We start from the raw sequence: 19,533 nt of genomic DNA, 5'->3' as shown, positions 1-19,533 counted from the left end.
TTTTTTTTTTTTTAAACATTGTTTGACAGTTTCTGTTGCACGAAGGCCTGAAAAACAGCGAACTTGTGGCTGAGATCAAAATGAAACCCCAGTCTAAACAATCTCCATTAACTCCAGACCATCGTTGGGCCAAGAAAACCTACAAAGACTACACGTCTGCGGGCGAGATCTCCCAAACAATGGAAACCACACGCCGGAACTACATCCCCCAGCATGCACTCGCGCTTCCGCGCAAGCGCAGATGGGTTTATTTAGTATACAGACAGCCGGAAGCTCCACTGTGAAACTGACCGAACGGGATAGCACTTGGTAAAGTTTCTCGTCTTTTGTGTTTTGCTCGTTCAACGACAGTACAGCAGTCGCGAAATGGAGTCTAGCATCCGTAGCTCACTACATATCCGTGGTTGGTTTTTGTCTGGACGAGCTCGGCGGCTTTTTTTTTTTAATTTATCGTCACGGATAGGCTTGGCTAATCGGCTAACTTAGCAGGCTGGCAGCTAGTTAGCATACGGGCCCTTCCATTCAGAGGACGGCTTCACTTTTGGGCAAAAACACATTTTTCTTTTTTTTTTTGTTGTTGTTTAAATGTCAATACGCATAAATTCACTGGTACAGAAACTAACCCAAGTCAGCAAACTGATGATATGTGACGAGTCGTGTTGAATAAATTGTCTTGTGGAAACAGGCAAAGAAAAAAAAAAAAAAAAAAAAAAAAATGTGTTGAGGTTAATTTGCCCAAAAGCGAAGGAAGATTAATATGTCAGACGGGGATTTATGAATATGTTTTATACCTAAAGTTAAATCAGGATAGTGCTAGTTAACATTTGGCTTGTAGGTTTACGTCATTTATCACATTTCTGCAGCGTATTTTACTGAGAAAGAAAGCATCACATCTGACTTGTGTTTCTAATGTCTACACGAACGACGGTTTAAAACAAAAACATCTTACAGTGGCTCGTTTTCGACGTTTTAAACCACATCTGCAAAAGCACATCATTTCATCCACTTCCTTAAACGTGAATTACTCGGGACTGCCGTTTTGTGTGCTTAATTTAACATCAACCAATCAGACGGATGATCGAACAATCACGTGATCAAACATCTGGTCATCTTCAGTGATCAGTGATGGTGTTTTTAAGATAAATCGCCATTAGTGTGTCTCAGTTGATGGAAGTAGGATTGTGGGAAGATGTGATTGTGCGAATGGCAGAAGCCCCATCTGGTGGGAGGACATTACTGTTACAGTGCAGTCATCATCTAAATATTCAGAAAGAAAACAAAGCAGGGAAGATTTACAGCTTGTTTTTTTTTATTTTGTTTTTATTGTGCTTTTAACTTTCAAAAATGTTTTGATTTTCAGCTCGTTTAGATCGGTTACAAGTTTGCGAAACCAGAGCGGAGACCGGACCGCGGTTTGATCATGTTTATACCGCGGTTAAACTACACACGTGTTAATATAATGTGATGTGATGTGACACGGAGATGAGCAGGTTTTAGGAGAGAGTTTTTTTTCCTGATCTGGCAAAAATAGTTCAATCATAAAATAACTGAGATTGAGATCTCTCACATACAATTCGACAAATGTAGTTCGTTCGTACATGCCGTTGGGGCTTTCAGTGAAATCATCACATGATGCATCAGAAATTATTTGAGTTGGTCCTGATTTAAAAGTTCAAAATCACCAAATGGGATGAATTAAGTTATATATGCTCCATTTTTTTTTTTCTTCAAAGTTCTGGTTGAACTTTTTTTTTTTTTTAAAGAAAAAAGTAAACAGTACAAAACCTTACATACCGGCCTGTCAGTTAAATAAGACATCAATAACACCTCGATGACAACAGAAGTAAACTTATTAACGTACGGTAAATAAATCGTGAAATGAGTCTGCGATTAAAACTTGAGAGTTCGGATGCTGGTTTGTGTTGTGTCGGCAGAATCTTACGTTTGTTCCCGCTGCAGGTGCGATGGAGAGGTGATGCGCCTGCCAGAGGAGCGATAAGGCCGGAGCAGCCATGACCGAGTGCTTCCTGCCGCCCAGCAGCAGCCCTGCGGAGCAGCGCAGGGCCGAGCACCCCGGGGGCGTGGCGCGCACCCCCAGCTCCGAGGAAATCAGCCCCACCAAGTTCCCCGGGCTGTACCGCACCGGCGAACCTTCGCCGCCTCACGATGGACATCACCACGAGCCGCCCGACGCCTACGTCTCAGACGACGACAAGGAGCACGGCAAGAAGAAGAACAAGTTCAAGAAGAAGGAGAAAAGGAGTAAGTCGCTTTTTTGTTGTTGTTGTTGTTGTTGTTGTTTTTTTGCCCTGGCGGTGCAGTCGACAGTTTTAGAGGCAGACAGGAAACGTGAGGTAGAGAGAGGGGACGTGAGAAACACAAGAAGAATTAAAAACGGTTATGTGGCATCTGCTGTCACCATTTGGCAACTGAGACACTCCATAATTGAATCATGTAAGGTTCACCGTTGACCTCGGAAATAGTTTGGCAAAAGTTGTTGGCACAAGGTCACTTAGTGGCCTTCGGGAGTTACGAATACATGTTTGCGAATAACAAAACAATGGGCGTCATTCTGCGTCTGTTCTTAAGAATAAATCTTTTCTTAAAACCCATTTACGCAGTTTTGACAGATTATAGATTACAGATTCTGGCATTGACCAATGTCTTCTTATTTGGGATTTGTTCTTAGAACAAAATCTACGCACCCTCAGGAGCACACTTGCGCACATTTGAGTGCTGACATATTTGTGCCAAACAATTAGTGAGCGCATTTTCGTCAATTCCACAGTTGTATAAAAATCTGATAATTATTTTCGTGACTTTACGGAGCATCACGGTTTTGAATACGCATCGCACAAACACTGCGAAGACCGGACAACGGGCTCGCCGTCCAGGTTTGACAGCAATAAAATCAATTTGATAATGTGATTCTTCACAATTAATCGCACGAGGGAAACACGTCACTAAAAAAGCAAAGAGGTTTCCGTGTATCTTTATTTATTTTTTTAACTTATATCAATTTCTTGAAGGATGTCCAGGACCATCTGAGATCAGACGTGGCAACAACAAAATATAATAACAAAAAAACAAAACAAAAAATCTTCCTCAATGTGGGAATAATAATCTGTCCTACCAATGTCCTTGAGTGTGGGAATATTTCAATATGTTTCCCAGTAAAAACTATGTTGACGATGGCCAGATTTGACTGGTTAAAACCCACTCTGGGATATTTATTGATCGGCAGAGCCGACCTATACTGGATTTTTTTTTGGGGGGGGGAAGAAATACTGATATTAGAGGAGTAAAGCGATTCAGATTTTGATATATGGGCTAATACTCTTTATAGATATCTATATATAGTATACAGTGTATAGCATTTTTGCAGTGATCCTTAAATGTGGATATAAAACACTTTTGATACTCGTAATAAAGATATGTAATGGAAGCAGGATATTTGACAGTTTACTGCCCACACTGACCTCAGTGCACTTTAACAAGCGGAATTTAATCATGATTAATAACTGTAAAGAAAGAAATCTTGCCAATACGACCATATCTAATTCACCCGAAGCTTTCATGTTCTGTAAAGAAAGTTTTCATGTGGGCGCATGTCAAGCTGACATCCACGCCAACACTGATATAAACCGTAGTGACGCCGTAGCACCTCACTTATGATGACAACACGGCATTTTGTCAAACCCTCCGCTGGTCGGGGAATGGTTGAAACGCAAATGAGTCCCAAGCTGAAGAATGGGCAGCAGCAGAAGAATGTGATTTTTGTTAAGGAGCTTGAACAACATCCATCCATTCATTCAGTCAAGGATTTCTTTGGCCGAAAAAAGGAGATATTTTCCTGGTATTTGCGGACGAGCTGCCGACCGCGAGCGGGTCGTCCAGTTGAGGCCGGCGAGTTCCAGCTTTTCGCGGCGCTGCGATGCCGCTGAGGGACTCGTCGCTGCGGCTTGTCGGTTCGGAGAGAGCTCCCCCGCGTCCCCGTCCCGCCGGCTGTCGCCGCGCGCCGCCCTGAGACATGTTCCTCTGCCGGGTACGCTTGTTTTTCACCATTGTCCACTTTTGCATCCGGATATTTTTTTTTTTTTTTCCTTTTCCCCGTGTCTGTATTTAGCTCCTTTCCACCGGAGGTGGGAGAGAGGAAGAGATGGACAGTTTCAGGTTCACGCCCACAGAGCGCGGAGTGAAGGTGTGCCTCGGCGGTGTGGCGCACGGGGCTCGTTCTAGGTGGGGGGGGGGAAAACCCGGAGTAGATATAAATAGAAGATATTAAAACTGCTAAGAGGCCACTTACTGTCTTTGAGACTTTCTTGTTTGCTCTGAGGAAAAGTGCTTAAACTACGCCTGTCCTGGAGAGGAGAGTTGTAAGGTGCCGTGGGAGCTATGCTAAATCGGTGGCTGACCTCTTTTCCGAGTCCCCGTTCTGCCCCTCCTCTGCTATCCTTTCTCTCTCTCCTCCCTCCCTCCCTCTCTCTCTCTCTCTCTCACACACGTTTCTCTTCCTGTTTCTTTTTCACCGCTATCATAATTGTATTGTAGAAGGGAGATTAGAAAACGCCGGCGTTTCTCTTCCCCCCCCCTTTAGATTTAACCCTCTCTCTGTACTTTCGCAGCGGAAGGGTACGCCGCCTTCCAGGAGGACAGCTCAGCGGACGAAGCGGAGAGCCCGTCCAAGATGAAGCGCTCCAAGGGAATCCACGTGTTCAAGAAGCCGAGCTTCTCCAAGAAGAAGGAGAAGGACTTTAAGGTGAAGGAGAAGGGCCCCAAGGAGGACAAAGCCAAGGATAAGAAGTCAAAGGACCTGACGGCGGCGGACGTGGTGAAGCAGTGGAAGGAGAAGAAGAAGAAGAAGAAGCCGCCGCCGCCGCCGACCGAAGCCGAGCCGGTCCCGGTGGAGACGCCCGCCTTCAGGCCCATCTTTGGAGCCCCGCTGGCTGAAGCCGTGAAGAGGACAGCTCTGTATGATGCCATCCAGCTGCCAGCCATCTTCAGAGAATGCGTGGACTACATAGAAAATTATGGGATGAAGTGCGAGGGCATCTACCGGGTCTCGGGTACGACGCAGATTTACGTGAAAGCGAAGCAAAAACATCCCCAAACGTGTTCGTCTCGATTGCTCACGTCGTCCTCTCTCCCCGTCTCCTCAGGTATGAAGTCCAAGGTGGACGAGCTGAAAGCAGCGTACGACCGCGAGGAGTGTCCCTGCCTGGAGGAGTACGACCCCCACACGGTCGCCAGCCTGCTGAAGCAGTACCTCCGCGAGCTGCCGGAGAACCTGCTGGGCCGAGACCTGGTCCAGAGGTTCGAGGACGCCTGCGGTCGGCAGGTGGAGGCCGAGAAGGTGACGGAGTTCCAGAGGCTGGTGGCCGAGGTGCCGCCGGAGAGCCGACTTCTTCTCTCCTGGCTCGTCACGCACATGGACCACGTCATCGTCAGGGAGGCGGACACCAAGATGAACATCCAGAACATCTCCATCGTCCTCAACCCCACCATACAGGTGAGACAGAGAGAGAGAGAGAGGGAGAGAGGGAGGAGATGACGACGAAATGTTTACGGAGAACGTCGGTTCAACAGCAGCAGGCATCAAATAGAAAATATAGGACTTTGGCCGAGGCTCAAGCGTGTCTAAAAAGATAAGAAACCTCCCCTTAGCAACGAACCAAGCGAGTTTTTATTGGATCAAACAATCAGTTCATCTCTGAAACTCTGACCCAGTTTGAGGAAGCTAATTTAATCCCGTAGGGGACATCTCCGAGGCTGCTCCACTTCTTCTGAACCAACAGCAGCAGGAGCCACAACATCAACAAACACTCGCTTCAATTAACGAGTGGAGTCCGAGGTCAGTTTAATCAGGCTGAGAGCCAACGTGCGGGAATCTGGAGAAACGGGTGGCGACGCAAAGACGAAGAACCATCGGAAGCGTAGATGCGGTTTCCGTACCGCTCGATACAAACGGTCCGCCCTGTGTTCATTTACCTCTGCCGATTCGTCTACGTCGCTTTCAGATTGGCAATCGTGTCCTCTACATGTTCTTCACCCACGTGAGGGAGCTGTTCGGAGACGTGGTCCTGAAGCCGGCGGTGCGGCCGCTCCGCTGGTCCAACATGGCGACGATGCCGGCTCTGCCCGAAACTCAGGAGAGCATCAAGGAGGAGATCCGACGGCAGGTGGGTTTCAATCGGGATTCAGGGCCGTCAGCTTTTCTCCGTTTCACGCCTCGCGTTGCACGTCTCAGGGAAACATGTCAAAAGATTGCCGCTCCAACATATTCACAAATGTAAGAAGGTGAATCGTTTGTCGGAGTTTAAAGTGTCGCAAAGTCGGAGCTTTGTAATTCAGCAGTAATTCAGCCAAGTAAGCTTCTTCTGTTTGTGGTACATTGTCTTGTCAGCAGTGCACATGTTTCTCCTTGTGACCCAGAAGTTTGTTTAGTTTCTGCCAGATGCTGCGTGACGCTGCAGTATAAACAAAAACACGACAAACCGATTACCTGGTTCAGCCTTTAATTTGACATCAGCAACCTTTTTTGACGTGATTGTTGGAAACAAATGATTTTCGTGGCGTTTTGTGACTCCAGCTCAGTGTTTTTTTTGTTTTGTTTTTTTCCCCTCTGCTTTTCTCAAGAAATGACATGGGATGGTTTTGTATGTTAAAATGCAAAGCATGCTTCTCTACCTGCCTGTCTGCCAGGCTCAGTTTGTCCCTGAATACCGTGTCTATTAACCGCTTTGTGATTACAAGGAATTGAAAACTGTTTGTCTCCCGACTGTCACCGTGACCTCGTCGCCGTTCAGTAAATTTCCGCCTCGTAATAAAAAAAAAGGTGTTTGCGTTTTAGGAGTTCCTGCTGAACTGTCTGCACCGAGACCTGCAGGCCGGCGTAAAGGATTTGTCCAAAGAGGAGCGACTGTGGGAGGTCCAGAGGATCCTGACGGCTCTCAAACGCAAACTGAGGGAGGCCAAACGTCAGGTAAAGTTTTCAATGTTTATTTCTTAAAACGGTAGTTTTAGAAATTGTTTTTTTTAACAGTTTTTTTGTTTGTTTTTGTTTGCCTACGCAATGTATGTCAACGAGTTGAAGCTAAATAACTCAGACGTCTCTCTGTATGACGCGACAGCACCACAAACCGCAGCAAATATGAATGAACACCTCATTGTAACTTTCCCTAATGTTGGATCTGTTGCAGGACTGTTGCAGTAGTTTTACTGCCGGAGGCTGAAAGATGAAAAGGAGGAGTCTTTATTTCTGGACTGTTTGTATCAAGGAAAAAGCAGATGTGTTTGACTTTGTGTGCTTTATTTCTGCGTCTCCCCTCCGTGGGGCTGCAGGAGTGTGAGAGTAAGATCGCCCAGGAGATAGCAAGTCTGTCGAAGGAAGACGTTTCGAAGGAGGAAATGACCGAGAACGAGGAGGAAGTCATCAACCTCCTCTTAGCGCAAGTGAGTCATTCAGGCAAACGCATGGAGGTGCTTATACCGATGAAATAATAACAAGGAAACACTCATTTTAAATGGCCCACTCGAGTGCCCCCTCTTCCTCGTTAGGTATAATAAAAGTTCTTGAACCCACTTCCTCTCCACAATCAGGAAAATGAGATCCTGACGGAGCAGGAGGAGCTGATCTCTCTCGAGCAGGTGCTGCGTCGCCAGATAGCCACCGAGAAGGAGGAAATCGAGAGGCTGCGGGGGGAGATCGCAGACATCCAGAGGTAAGAGAAGACCAAAAAAGGTCGAATGTGCCGCGCGGCGGCAAGTGTTACGCGTCGGGTCCCGTCTGTAACCCGGCGTCTCGTTCGCCCTCAGTCGGCAGCAGGGTCGCAGCGAGACGGAGGAATATTCATCAGACAGCGAAAGCGAGAGCGAGGATGAGGAAGAGCTGCAGATGATACTGGAAGATCTGCAGAAGCAAAATGAGGAACTGGAGGTGAGGAAGCATCCGTGGAGTTTCAGCATGTACCTGAAACTTTGACCGCAGTGTGTTGGGCGTAAAATCCAAAAGTACGACACTTTTAATTTCATTTTTGTTGATTCAATACTTCCTCCTGAGTTTTTTTTTTTTTTTTTTTTTTTTTTTTAAGGCTAGAGTGGAGCCACATAGAATCAAATTATGAATATATAAGCAGGTGAAGTACTTTAATCACTTCCATCCATTTTGTTGCCCCGCAGAACAAAAACACCCACCTGAACCAGGCCATCCATGAGGAGCAGGAAGCCATCTTGGAGCTGCGCGTCCAGCTCCGCCTCCTGCAGAGCCACAAACTGCAGCAGGAAGTGACCGTCCAGCCGCCGGCCGAGCAGCCTCCTCTCGCGCAGCCGAGCCCGGAGGCCCGCAGCGAGGAGCAAACCAAGCGCCCCGTCGTCGTCGCCGCCGCCGCCGCGGCACCCGCCGCCGTCGCCGCCGCGGCCGCCGACGCTCCCGCCCCGGCCAACGGGAAGGCGGCTAAGGATCCCTCGAAGCCCTCGCCGAGCAAAGACAGGAGAGACGCCAACATGTGAGGTGTCAGCGCCGCGTTCGGCGGCAGCTGCGCCGACGTACGTCTCTACCGCTGGTCAGTTGTCCCCGTAGTGTCACTCGTCATCCACTGGAGATTTCATTAGTTCGTCGTGGCAGCCAAGGATACATCTGTTCTAGCGTCTGTGGCGTCCTGACCTCGTTTCTCGTTCCCCCGTGCAAACACACACAACAACAACAACAACAAAAACCAACCTGGAAACAGAGTAGCTGCTGTAGCGGACGACTGGCGACCACTGAGGGACGAGGTGGGACCATGTTTTCAAATCTGCAGTGCCAAGCCTGTATGAAGGAGGATGAGGTGGGGGTGGCGCGGGAGGGAGGGAGGGAGGGAGGGCGGGGGGGGGGCGGGGGTGTATGAAGTGACTCCTGAAGCGAGTTGGAGGGGTTTGAAAGAGAGAGTAGATTACAGAAAGTTTATTTTTTCACTGGTAAGCGAATCGAGAAACGATCGCGAGACCAGATATGATCTCAGTCCCCGTCGTCGGTTTCGTCCCTCGCCCAGATGCAAATTTGACATGTTTGGATGGAGACCACTGTGCCATAACTGAAGACGCCAGACTGGACGCGTTTCCCCACAGAACCACTAACACAAAAGCTCTTTGAATAATGAAGAATTTATGATTGGTCTATCTGTATATTATATATTTAAGCAGTATTCTGAAGAATACGGATGACGATTCCAGAAATGCGTTAATTTTAAAGTTAGATCTTTTCAGTAATATATGAAAAATGTATAAATATATTGTAGATGCTTTTCTTTTCTTTCGAACAGCAGACGCACGCGAACGCGGTTGGCGTTGCACCTCCCAACTGACCAGTGGATGAAAAAAAACAAACAAACATGAAACAGCAAATATAAAAAAAAAACGGCAGAGTCACCGCTGCTGGAAGCAACACTTTGCTCTGTCGTGCAATCATCGTCCGTTATCGCTGCCTCAAACAAGGAAACCTGCAAAGTTACATTTGTCCCGTTGTACGACGACGTAAAAGATCTGCGGTGATGATTTGCGTCTCCAGAGACTCGCAGGAGGCTCGTTTTGTTGTGTATTTGTTCATGTTATTTTTGAACTCATGACGTGTAAAGTTATTCGTGGCATCAGCTAACAAAAAAAACCTCGATATCAGTCAATCATTTCATTTCACAACTGATCCATGACTATTGCAGAGTACTGTCATCGTTCAGTGGTGTTTAAAGCAAAGGCCCGACTTACTTACAGTTTCTGTAAACTGTTGTAAAATTGCAAACAAGCTGTATTTTCAGCTCTTGTGTTTTGTCATACGTTCTTTTTTTTTTTTCTTTTTTTAATTTTGTATTATTAATGACCTGTATGGATTATGCTAGTGTGACTGCCCCCTGCTTTTGGTCACGGGCAAATCGAAGCAATCTCATCTGGACTCATGATTTGACATTAATCCTGTGACTCAAACGGATAAATGCTAGATTGGGGCTCAAAAGCTTATCATGAGGTTATTTTCATATTGTTCCGAGCTTTTTGTAGCTGATTGTTGCAGACAGAATAATGCTGTGAAGAATAAAGTGTCAATCTGAACAATTAGTTTGACCCTCTTTCTTCTTCCCTTCCTGCACAGCCTGAGGTTTACCTTACGACTTAACTATGTTTGACTGGAAGTGTTTTCCATATTCGGTGCCTCTCATTTTCCATTACACATTACCTGAAAACTGCTGCCTTTCCCCTTTCCAGCCTAAACAAAACCTGTGCATCCATTTTGAGGTAAGTGGAAGATGGGATGTTTTGACTCCAAACTAAAGCGTCGGTCTTCAATAGATAGTGGAACCACCCAACTTGTTTTTTTCTTCTTCTTTTTTTTTTTTTTGGTCATAATTAAACTGGTTTCCGATTTAGAAAGGAGCCCATCAAATAGAACAACTACAGCGAGAAAAGACCGGATGTAAGCAAGTTCCGTTTCAAAATTAAAGCGTATTTTTAATTCACTGCATGATGACTTGTTTTGGTTGTAAATATTCAACACATCACTTGTGTATGTTACGGTCTGTACTCCACTGAATTTCACTAGTAATATTGAAGTATTTTGTCCAACATATTTAGTTCAAGCTCGCTTTTACGTAACAATATAAACATATGTACTTTAACATTCAATTTGATTTGTTGTTCTATTCCCCACTGGTATACACAAAGGGGGTAAAAAAAAAAAATTGCCACCCGCTGACAAACTACAACAGTAAATATACACATACATCAGTAATAATTCATTAACATCATGATTGGCCCCACAAGGGCTGAAATCTTGTTGGATAGAAGAAGAAGAAGAAGAAACTTGGCCTAAGTATGGTATGAATGATGACCCAGAGTTATTCCAGATACACTCTCCCAAGTCTGGGTGTTCAAACGTGTGCCAAACATGTTGGGTATGTTGCCAAAATGCAGGTTACTTCGCGGTCCATAGAAAGTCCAACGTTTGCTCAAATGTGCCAATTCTCAGCCCAAACGGGAACAAAACCCACAAACCCTAAACCCAGATTATTCTAACAACCATTTCTGGACACTTAAGCCCGAATCACACCGATTCAGCTGGATACCTGGCTTTTTATGCGACTTTTATTTTGAAAAGTCACCGGAAGTGGCTTTTTTTGTTGTTTGTTTTTGTTTTAGCTGCACAGCTTTGCCACTCGTTTTGGGTAGATGGTCAGTCTGTCTGTCTGCCTCGGATCTCAGGGGCTGGGTTTCTCTTTGTATCCACGAAAAGAGGGCGAGAAGAAGAAGAAGAAAAAAAAATCAAGCAATTTCAAGCATGACGAGACAAAGACACTGAGTGAACTCTGACAAAGGATGATTTAAAAACGTTCACAACTCACCATGGCTATAAGGGAGCTCAAAGTTTGCCTGTTAGGGGTAAGTAGCAGATGTTGTTGTTGTTGTTGAGCCGTTTTGGGGGAAAATTCCGTTAAGTCTGCTGCGAGTTTAACTAAATAACCGACAGCTACGTAACTAACCGATAACATGACCAGTTTAATGTTAAAAAAAAAAAAAAAAAAAAAGTATTGTAATGTTATGCCCGCTTTGGAAAGGTTTTTTTTTTTTTTAAAGATGCTTTTACTTTACTTACTTACGTCAGAAAAGTTGTTAAAAAAAACCAACAACCTCGTCGACCCAGCGGGCGCAGCAATCTTTATTTATTTTTTCTTAGACGTGTTTTCTTTTACATCTACGTCTTCCTTTTTGAACTGTTTCACTGTAATTTACTTTGTGGTTTGTTTTTTTTTGGTTTTTTTTAACGGCTCTGATAGTTTATCACCCATTACGTCACCATCCGCTACGAGCCGCCCGTTATATTTCCTGCTGCGTTTGCAGAACCCGCCAGTTCGTCTCTTTTTAGAAACCGTGACAGGGACGGGAAGACGGGAAGACGCGTTTTGGACCGCGAACTGGCACTTTGTCAATGAAGTAAAGGGGGTTACTGGAAACTTGCACGAGCTCCGTCACGTTTACCGGGCCCTTTGCACGCCGCCTCGGGCCGACCGACACGCTCACAGAGACATCCTTTTGACTCAACCCTGTAACCACACACACCTCAGCTTGCTGTGACAGCAGATTTTTTTTTTATTTTTTTTTTTATCCCTACTTTAGCTCATTTAAGAGCTGCCGTTGTGCCAGATTCAGCAGAAAAAAAAAAAAGGGAGAAAGGAGCATTAATAACATGCAGCTAAAGGCCTTTATTTTCACTTTAATCGACTTGTTTTTGGGGATTGACAGATGCGGCATGTTGTCCTGCACAAACAAAACATTTTGTACATTTTTTGCACAATTGATGGACTAACAGAAAGCTTTCTGACGGGATGAGCGTGTGACCGGAGAGCTGCACAATCAATTCTGTTCAGCAGTGACCACCTGGACTTGAGTGCCTGTGCTGTGACTGACGTGTTGACCCCCCCCCCCCCCCTCTGTTCGCAGGACACTGGAGTTGGGAAATCCAGCATCGTTTGCCGATTCGTTCAGGATCATTTTGATCACAACATCAGTCCGACCATTGGGTGAGTTTTGAATTCGCAAAAAGACAGCAGGAAACAAATCAATCCAGCGTGCCTCCGGAGGTGGGGTGGTTTGCTGCGTTTGTTCCTTGAAGCGTCAAACTGGACACTGAAGTTCAATCAGCGACTCGGTGATTCGATCAAACCAGGAGTCACGATCTGTCTGAATTCAACGATGTGTAAGGTCAAGTTAAGTGAATAGTTTTTAAGTAATGTCAGGTTACACTGATGGATACGTTGGTAGACATACTGATACCACTAATACTAATTATATAAGTTAAGTGCCACAAAAACGAACCATCTATAACTATATATAATTTGCCTCAGTTCCTGTGACTCATTTAGCCCCAAACTAAAATTTATACATATTTTAAAGGAATAATTCAGGTCACTATTACTCCCAGATTTAAAGCTTAAACCTCGGAGTTATAATTTTTTTATAGTCTTGACATATTTGTTTATAAAACCTCGTGCATAAACACAAAATAGACTCCACTAGCAGAACTAGCAGATTAATGTCGATAATAAACGTGTATCAAATGCAAATTAATAGACAAACGTCAAACTTAAATGCAGTAAGGAAAGGACTATAGTTTATGAGGGGAAACTGAGATGGACATGAAGTCATCGTTTAATGAAGTCAGTGTTTCACGCCAACCGTCTCCACAGCAACAAGGACTCTTCATCAAACATCTTATCTCTCAGTGTTGCTTATTTCCTGTTGACTTGAACCGATATATATATATATATATATATATATAGATTTTTTTGTTTTTTTTTGCTGTGCTTTTAAAAGAATGAGCGCTGTTGTAAAATGCACTGAATCCTCCACAGAGCGTCATTCCTCACCAAGACGGTACCGTCTGGAAATGAACTGCACAAATTTCTGATCTGGGATACGGCCGGACAGGAACGGGTGAGCGCGTCCAGCACAGAAACACCTCATAAACTTCTCATAAGTTTGCAGTTTGCACACATGACTCCGTGAACCACGTTACACTTTGCATCAGGGAGCTATGGAGTGACACAATCACCTCACTGTCAGCGGTACTCATGACATGGCGTTATTATTAGGTGTGAAACGGGATGATTAATACATGGTTCAGAGGTCAGACATCTTAAGTGATTCATTTGATGGGAGGAGGGGGAGAGAGGGGGGGGGGGAGGGGTGGAGGAGGATGGTGGCTTTGCCAGACTTGCTTACTGCATGGAAAAAAAAAACTAGGGGCAAGTATTTCCTTCTTGTGCGCGACAACTACATCGCGAGACCTCTGCTGCCGGGGTTCTCTTGTTACAGTCCGCGCGGTCGTCGAGGCAAACATCTGTAAACGACACAAGTTTTCTCGTCATTGAGGTTGATTGGTGAAGACGTTGTTGTTGTTATTATTATTATTATCATCAGTGGCAGCGTACAAATCAAAGATGTGGAGTTTTCTGAACATTCGTGCCACTGTAAACCAAAAGGTTTTCGTGCACGGTTTATTTACCACGAGCACAAGTATGGTACGACACGCACTTCTGCCGACCGCAGCAAGACACTGACGCGTACCGACGGTTGGCGTGTAACGTGTCATACGTGTCGCAGTGTGCCGGCAAAAGAGGAGAAGGAGAATTGGACAAGGTGACGTAAACAGCGCAGCTTTTGAATATCTACAGATGTCGACGCTGATGTCAGTATTCGAGATGATGATAACAGATAAACCTGTCTGGGTTTGAACCCGCTGGGGCCTCTGTGTGGAGTTGGTTGGTTCTCCGGCTTCCTCCAACAGACGAAAGACGCGCACTTTAGTTTGATTGGTGGATTCTGCGTAGGAGTGAATGCGAGCCTGAACGGTCGTCCGTCTTTCTGTGACGTCTTTCTGTGACGGACTGGAGAGCTGTCCAGGGTGAACTCCCATCTTTTGCCCCGCCTGGAAAGGCTCCAACCGCCTGTGACCCTCTGTTAGGATAAAGCTGGTATAGATAACGAATAGATAAACACAAAGCACAAAGAGTTTTTATACCGAGCCACCGCATTAGTCCACATCCAGATATATGCTGAGTCTGATGTTTTGCAGTTGTCGTCGGTGCTCTTTGTTACACAAACTGAAATGTAGGTGTTGTTTATGAACGCTTTCAAGCCTAGTTTGTCGTCTCCGCGCTGGAATTAATTTGTTGTTCCCAGACGGACACGTTCACTGATCGATTATCTGCAATAAGATGCTCGTTGACTGTGCTGAGAAATGTTCAGTCCACTGGAAACAAATGCGTTCAGCATTTTTCCACCGCAAGATACCAAGTTTGTTCATTTGATGTCGTAACTGTAAAAGGTTCCTCTTAACTCGCCTTCACGAGGAGTTAAAAAGGGCTGAGGCTTCTGAGGAAGTAACTTTTTCCGTCGGCGACTCATCCTTTAAGAATGTACTGTATGGGCATACAGTGGTCTACTCATACTGCGCGATACTGCGCGTGTCTTTTATGGGTCGACACAACATTTGTAATGTTATGACCCAGATTTAAACTAAAGTGTCATCTTTAGTAATTAAGTCACCTTTATGAACTACCTTGGCTGATATTTACGTATAACTGTGCCATCCAAACAGAAAGCTCTGATTTGATATATTGACTGATAACTAACTGCTCTAAATATGTTTGTCTTTTTTTGTTGTTGTTGTTTTTGTTTTAGTTTCACTCATTAGCTCCCATGTACTACAGAGGATCGGCTGCTGCTGTCATTGTCTATGACATAACTAAACTGGTAAGATACAGGACGCTCGTCATCGTTTCAAATCACCAGACCAGATGACAAATGTACTTTAAAAATAAAAAAAATAATAAAAAAAAAAAACTCTTACTGCCTCACCTAACTTGTGACGAGGGGCTCGAGCGATCCCTGCTGAGGTTCCTTTTCCGTCACTCTGCTTCATGACCTATGAATGCCATTCTTTCCTGGTCTGTTCATGGAAACTTGTCTGAAAAACACCAGCGCAATGAATATGTGACACGGGTTGCAAAAAATGTTGGGCATATCCTCGTGAAAAGAACCTATCCCAGAGTTGACCATGGATGTGTTGTTGTTGTTGTTGTCCAGGACTCTTTCCAGACACTGAAGAAGTGGGTGAAAGAGCTGAAGGAACACGGTCCGGAGGACATCGTTGTAGCTATAGCAGGGAATAAGAACGATTTAGGAGACATCAGGTGGGCTGATTTTTTTTTATTGTGTCTTTGTTGTAAAAGCTTCTTCCCCAGGATATTTAAGTGATACTATAGGTGGTCTGTGGCATAAACACAAGAGGGGTTGTTTTTTTTAATAATGATAAGTCGATCCCGCTTTTGCATAAAAGTGCACGTGAACCATAAATCACCAGCTTCTTTCATGTTCAGGAAGATAGGCTGTGCTTTATAATTCACCGCAGACCCAGTCGTAACTCGGGTTTTACTGTTTCCCATTCTTCAAGGCTGTCTGCACACTAAACTCTTACAGGTTTAAGGAATGTGTCTGTCTTTGTCCACCGTTTCAAGAATCTGTACGAGTTGAAAAACGCCCCGCGCCCAAGTCACGCTGATTTATCTTGTTCCTTGTATGATCTTCAAGAGCCGTCCAGATCAATCCAGCTAGAAGCGCATTTGACGAAAGTCCTTGATGAAAACTTTGATTTGCCTTCTCATCCTCCCCCACACTCACTTCACCGATGTTCTCATTCACAGGGAAGTTCCTATGAAGGAAGCGAAGGAGTTTGCTGAATCGATCGCAGCTATTTTCATCGAGACTAGTGCCAGAAACGCTGTCAATGTCGAGGAGCTTTTTCAGAAAATCAGTAGGTTTTCATGCCTTTGTGTTGCATCTGTTTCACATGTGTCAGTACACGCTTTGTTTTGTCCGGCAAATACGTTGCTCCCTGTCCACGGCGGTAATAACGAAGCATGGCCAGAGTCATCGCGGTGAAACAGTTTGTAAATCTGCCATCACAACTCGCTGTTGTTTCTGTATTTCCAAGGTAAACAGATTCCTCCCCTGGAGAATCCCGAGGTGGAGAGCAACGAGTCCTTCAAACTCACCCGGCAGCCCGCTCCGTCCACCAGGAGGTGCTGCTAGTACCGAGATTACTCCACCTCAGCACCGAGGAGCCCCGCCAGCACAGCACATAGTCCACAATGCACACAGTGTCTTACCTCCCGGGAAAGACAACACAGTGGACGGACTAAGGTCAGCTTGAGCGTGTGGTCAATTGCAACATGAAACAAACAAAACAAAAAAAGAAAAATAAGCCGATGCACCAATTTTCAAGTATTTCATGTAAGTGCAGCAGTTCTGTTGAAGCCAGGAAGCAGAGAGCCTTCGGTTTGTCCCCCTCAGGTGGCGATTTGACTGAATTACATTCGGATTTCTGTCTGTGGTGTAGGTCACACAGCCCGTTTTATCCCATTTTACATAGTCTAAATTAAGCAAGTGATCCAAGCCGATGTGCTTTATAAAACCAGGTTCTGGTTGTTTTCATTTCAAAAGTTAACTGTGGCAGTTAAATGACACGCATTGAATGAAAGGTTTTATTATTCCTTTTCTTTTTTTATTTGAATTTTTTTTTTTTATACCAAGTCTCCGCTCTCCACTACTCGTGGAGCTTTCGTGTGCATGTATGTATCACCCTAGAATTTTATGAGAATATTTGAATGAGAGGTTGTTGAGATCGAACCTCGGACGAGCATTTCCCTTGTAGCTCAAACGCAGCGGCTTTACATTCCTCTCCGTCACGCGTTTTCACGCACATTCTGCTATATATGGGTTTAACTGTAATGCTGCAGAATGAACAGCTTGAACGGCCTAAATCGCAATTACAGTATGACGTCTCCCCCCCCCCACCCCCCTGCTGAAACACTGTGACAGATACTAGAATTGTTTACATAGTGATTTGTTGAAGATGTTTTCTACATGCTGAAATGTGTTGTTTGAGATTTCACTACAGGGAATGACTGTATTTCGACTGCCGTACATGAGCTTTCCATGTATTGTTACCTGAACAGGGTTACATTTTATATTGTAAAGAGAAGACAACTGCATGTATTTTACTCTAAACATGTCTACAGCTGTTACGTTTCCAAAAACAAAAAAGTTATGTTGTACATACTAACCCAACTCTAAAAGAAACTTTGGTTTGCATAAAAGTGGTATAAAGGGTAGATAGTTGTCAGCCCACGTGCAATCTGTGTTATGTATCGCGCTGGCTGCTGTTTCCTTGCCGGTAGTGCTTTTGGATTTGACCACTTGAGAAATTTATAACAGCACTTTTACATTAATTTAACACAATATTAGTATGGAGTTACTTTAAAAAAAATAAAAAAAAAGACTATTAGTGTTCTCCATAATGTCAATATTTGATAAAAGATTAAAATGACCATGCAAATTAATTTAATAGACTTCATAGTTTTCTATGAAATGAATATTTTTGGTTCTGAATTTTCATATTTTTTAAAACTTGTTTACATTTGTACTTGTATTTAGTACAAGTTAACAAATAATTTCAAAGTGTATCAGTCTTACCAACATGTATGACAGGATAATAGCATTCATTTTGTAGTATGTAATGCAATATGTATGCTGATATGTGCAGATGTTTAGATGGAAAAATCACACCAGACTCCATTCAAATGTCTGCCGATTAGTGTGGCCTTGGTTATTGGAAAACATAGTGCATTCCTTCAGAAAGAAGACCTTTTTTTTTTTTTAACTCTCAGTTCTCAATGAGTAGATACGTGTTGCGCATATACACTCAGGATGTTATATTTCCAGCGAATGTCCGACATGTGGCTTCAATCTCCCACTAAACTGTCACACAGTAATTTACTTAAGAGTGTACCCAAATTAAGAAGAAAAAAAAAAAAAAAAAATGCAGATTTTTCAATGGACTTTGGTATGAAGTTCCCTCCCACATCAGATGAGATTCCTAACAAGCGTTATGTTTGTCGCCACACATGTGCCTATTAAAAAAAAAAAAAAAAAAAAAAAAAAAAAATTTATAAACAAATGTGTGACATGGCTAAAAAGTGAAAACTGCTAGAACGATGCATGAATTACTCGTTTTAATCAGTGCAGACCAACTGTACACATAACAATCCAGTTTAAAACTACCAGTCCTTTTCAGCCATCCTCATCATGTATGCCTCCGTCATGCCTCCCTGTATTCTCTGTAAAGCACATGAACTTCTGTATATTAATCAATGCTATGAAGTAGTAATTATTCGAATTATCTCGTTTGTTTTGTGCTAATTAAACCCACTCTAAGGATAAAATATGTTTTAAAATGCTTGTAAAAAAAACAAAAAAAACAGCGTGTCTAACTTTTGTTTTCTCAAAAAAGGTTGTTACTAGTATCAACCTCCTGATGTCGTGGGGAAACTTGAGACGCATCTTCTCTGAGCCACCATCACATGTTTTGGTTGCACGCTACTCTGTTTCTGAAGCATTATTGCAGTCATTACAAGGTGCATTGTGGGAAAAAAAAAATAGGCCTTACTTTGTTTACTTCACTCAAAGCAACCTAAATGTACATGTTTGCTCTCTTTCTTATGTAAGAAACTCTTAAAAAAACAACTCTTTTACTCTCCCTCAGCGTGTTATTTTTGCACATAACGTGCACATACTTTGTGAAAATCTGTAAACGGCACAAATTACATGCAGCGTGGAGCGTTTCAACAGGGTCCTATTCAGTCCACTAGATTACACCCATCAGCAGCTTACGGAGGGAAGGTCCTCACTTCGTGTCACGAAGATGGATTTAACAGTGACCGCATTTTTCAATGGTCTCTGAGACGGCAAGACATCGCTCAAAACCGAGCGTGCACACCGTACGAAACATCAGGATTCGTCTCAAATTATGTCTCGGAGAACTTCCACCCTCGTCTGTCCCACATTATCAGAGAAAATATGTTGAGTTGGTTTCTCGGGAGGACAGGTCGGGGATTTTGGTTTTCTTTAGAGTTTTTCTTAAAAGCTGTATTAGAAACAACCTGTAGTGCTCTT

At 44.0% G+C, this 19,533-nt stretch overlaps 2 protein-coding genes across 2 annotated transcripts; both read left to right on the top strand.

The window, feature by feature from the left end:
- The first annotated feature begins 250 nt into the window (after positions 1–250).
- Positions 251–8,830, top strand: ralbp1 (ralA binding protein 1). Its single transcript, XM_069157912.1, has 10 exons — positions 251–309; positions 1,960–2,262; positions 4,626–5,066; positions 5,160–5,509; positions 6,018–6,179; positions 6,851–6,982; positions 7,342–7,452; positions 7,600–7,721; positions 7,816–7,936; positions 8,179–8,830. The coding sequence occupies exons 2-10, from the start codon at positions 2,013–2,015 to the stop codon at positions 8,506–8,508; spliced, it is 2,019 nt and encodes a 672-aa protein (XP_069014013.1). The 5' UTR covers positions 251–309; positions 1,960–2,012; the 3' UTR covers positions 8,509–8,830.
- A 2,361-nt stretch (positions 8,831–11,191) lies between these two features.
- rab31 (RAB31, member RAS oncogene family) lies at positions 11,192–19,117 on the top strand. Its single transcript, XM_069157910.1, has 7 exons — positions 11,192–11,400; positions 12,460–12,539; positions 13,371–13,452; positions 15,202–15,273; positions 15,607–15,713; positions 16,224–16,333; positions 16,514–19,117. The coding sequence occupies exons 1-7, from the start codon at positions 11,365–11,367 to the stop codon at positions 16,609–16,611; spliced, it is 585 nt and encodes a 194-aa protein (XP_069014011.1). The 5' UTR covers positions 11,192–11,364; the 3' UTR covers positions 16,612–19,117.
- The last annotated feature ends 416 nt before the right edge of the window (positions 19,118–19,533 follow it).

This window comes from Embiotoca jacksoni, unplaced genomic scaffold (genome assembly GCF_022577435.1).
Source record: "Embiotoca jacksoni isolate LCO1_2020_lvr unplaced genomic scaffold, fEmbJac1.0.p SCAF_22, whole genome shotgun sequence".
NCBI lineage: Eukaryota > Metazoa > Chordata > Actinopteri > Embiotocidae > Embiotoca > Embiotoca jacksoni.
This window is presented reverse-complemented; position numbering and strand designations above follow the sequence as displayed.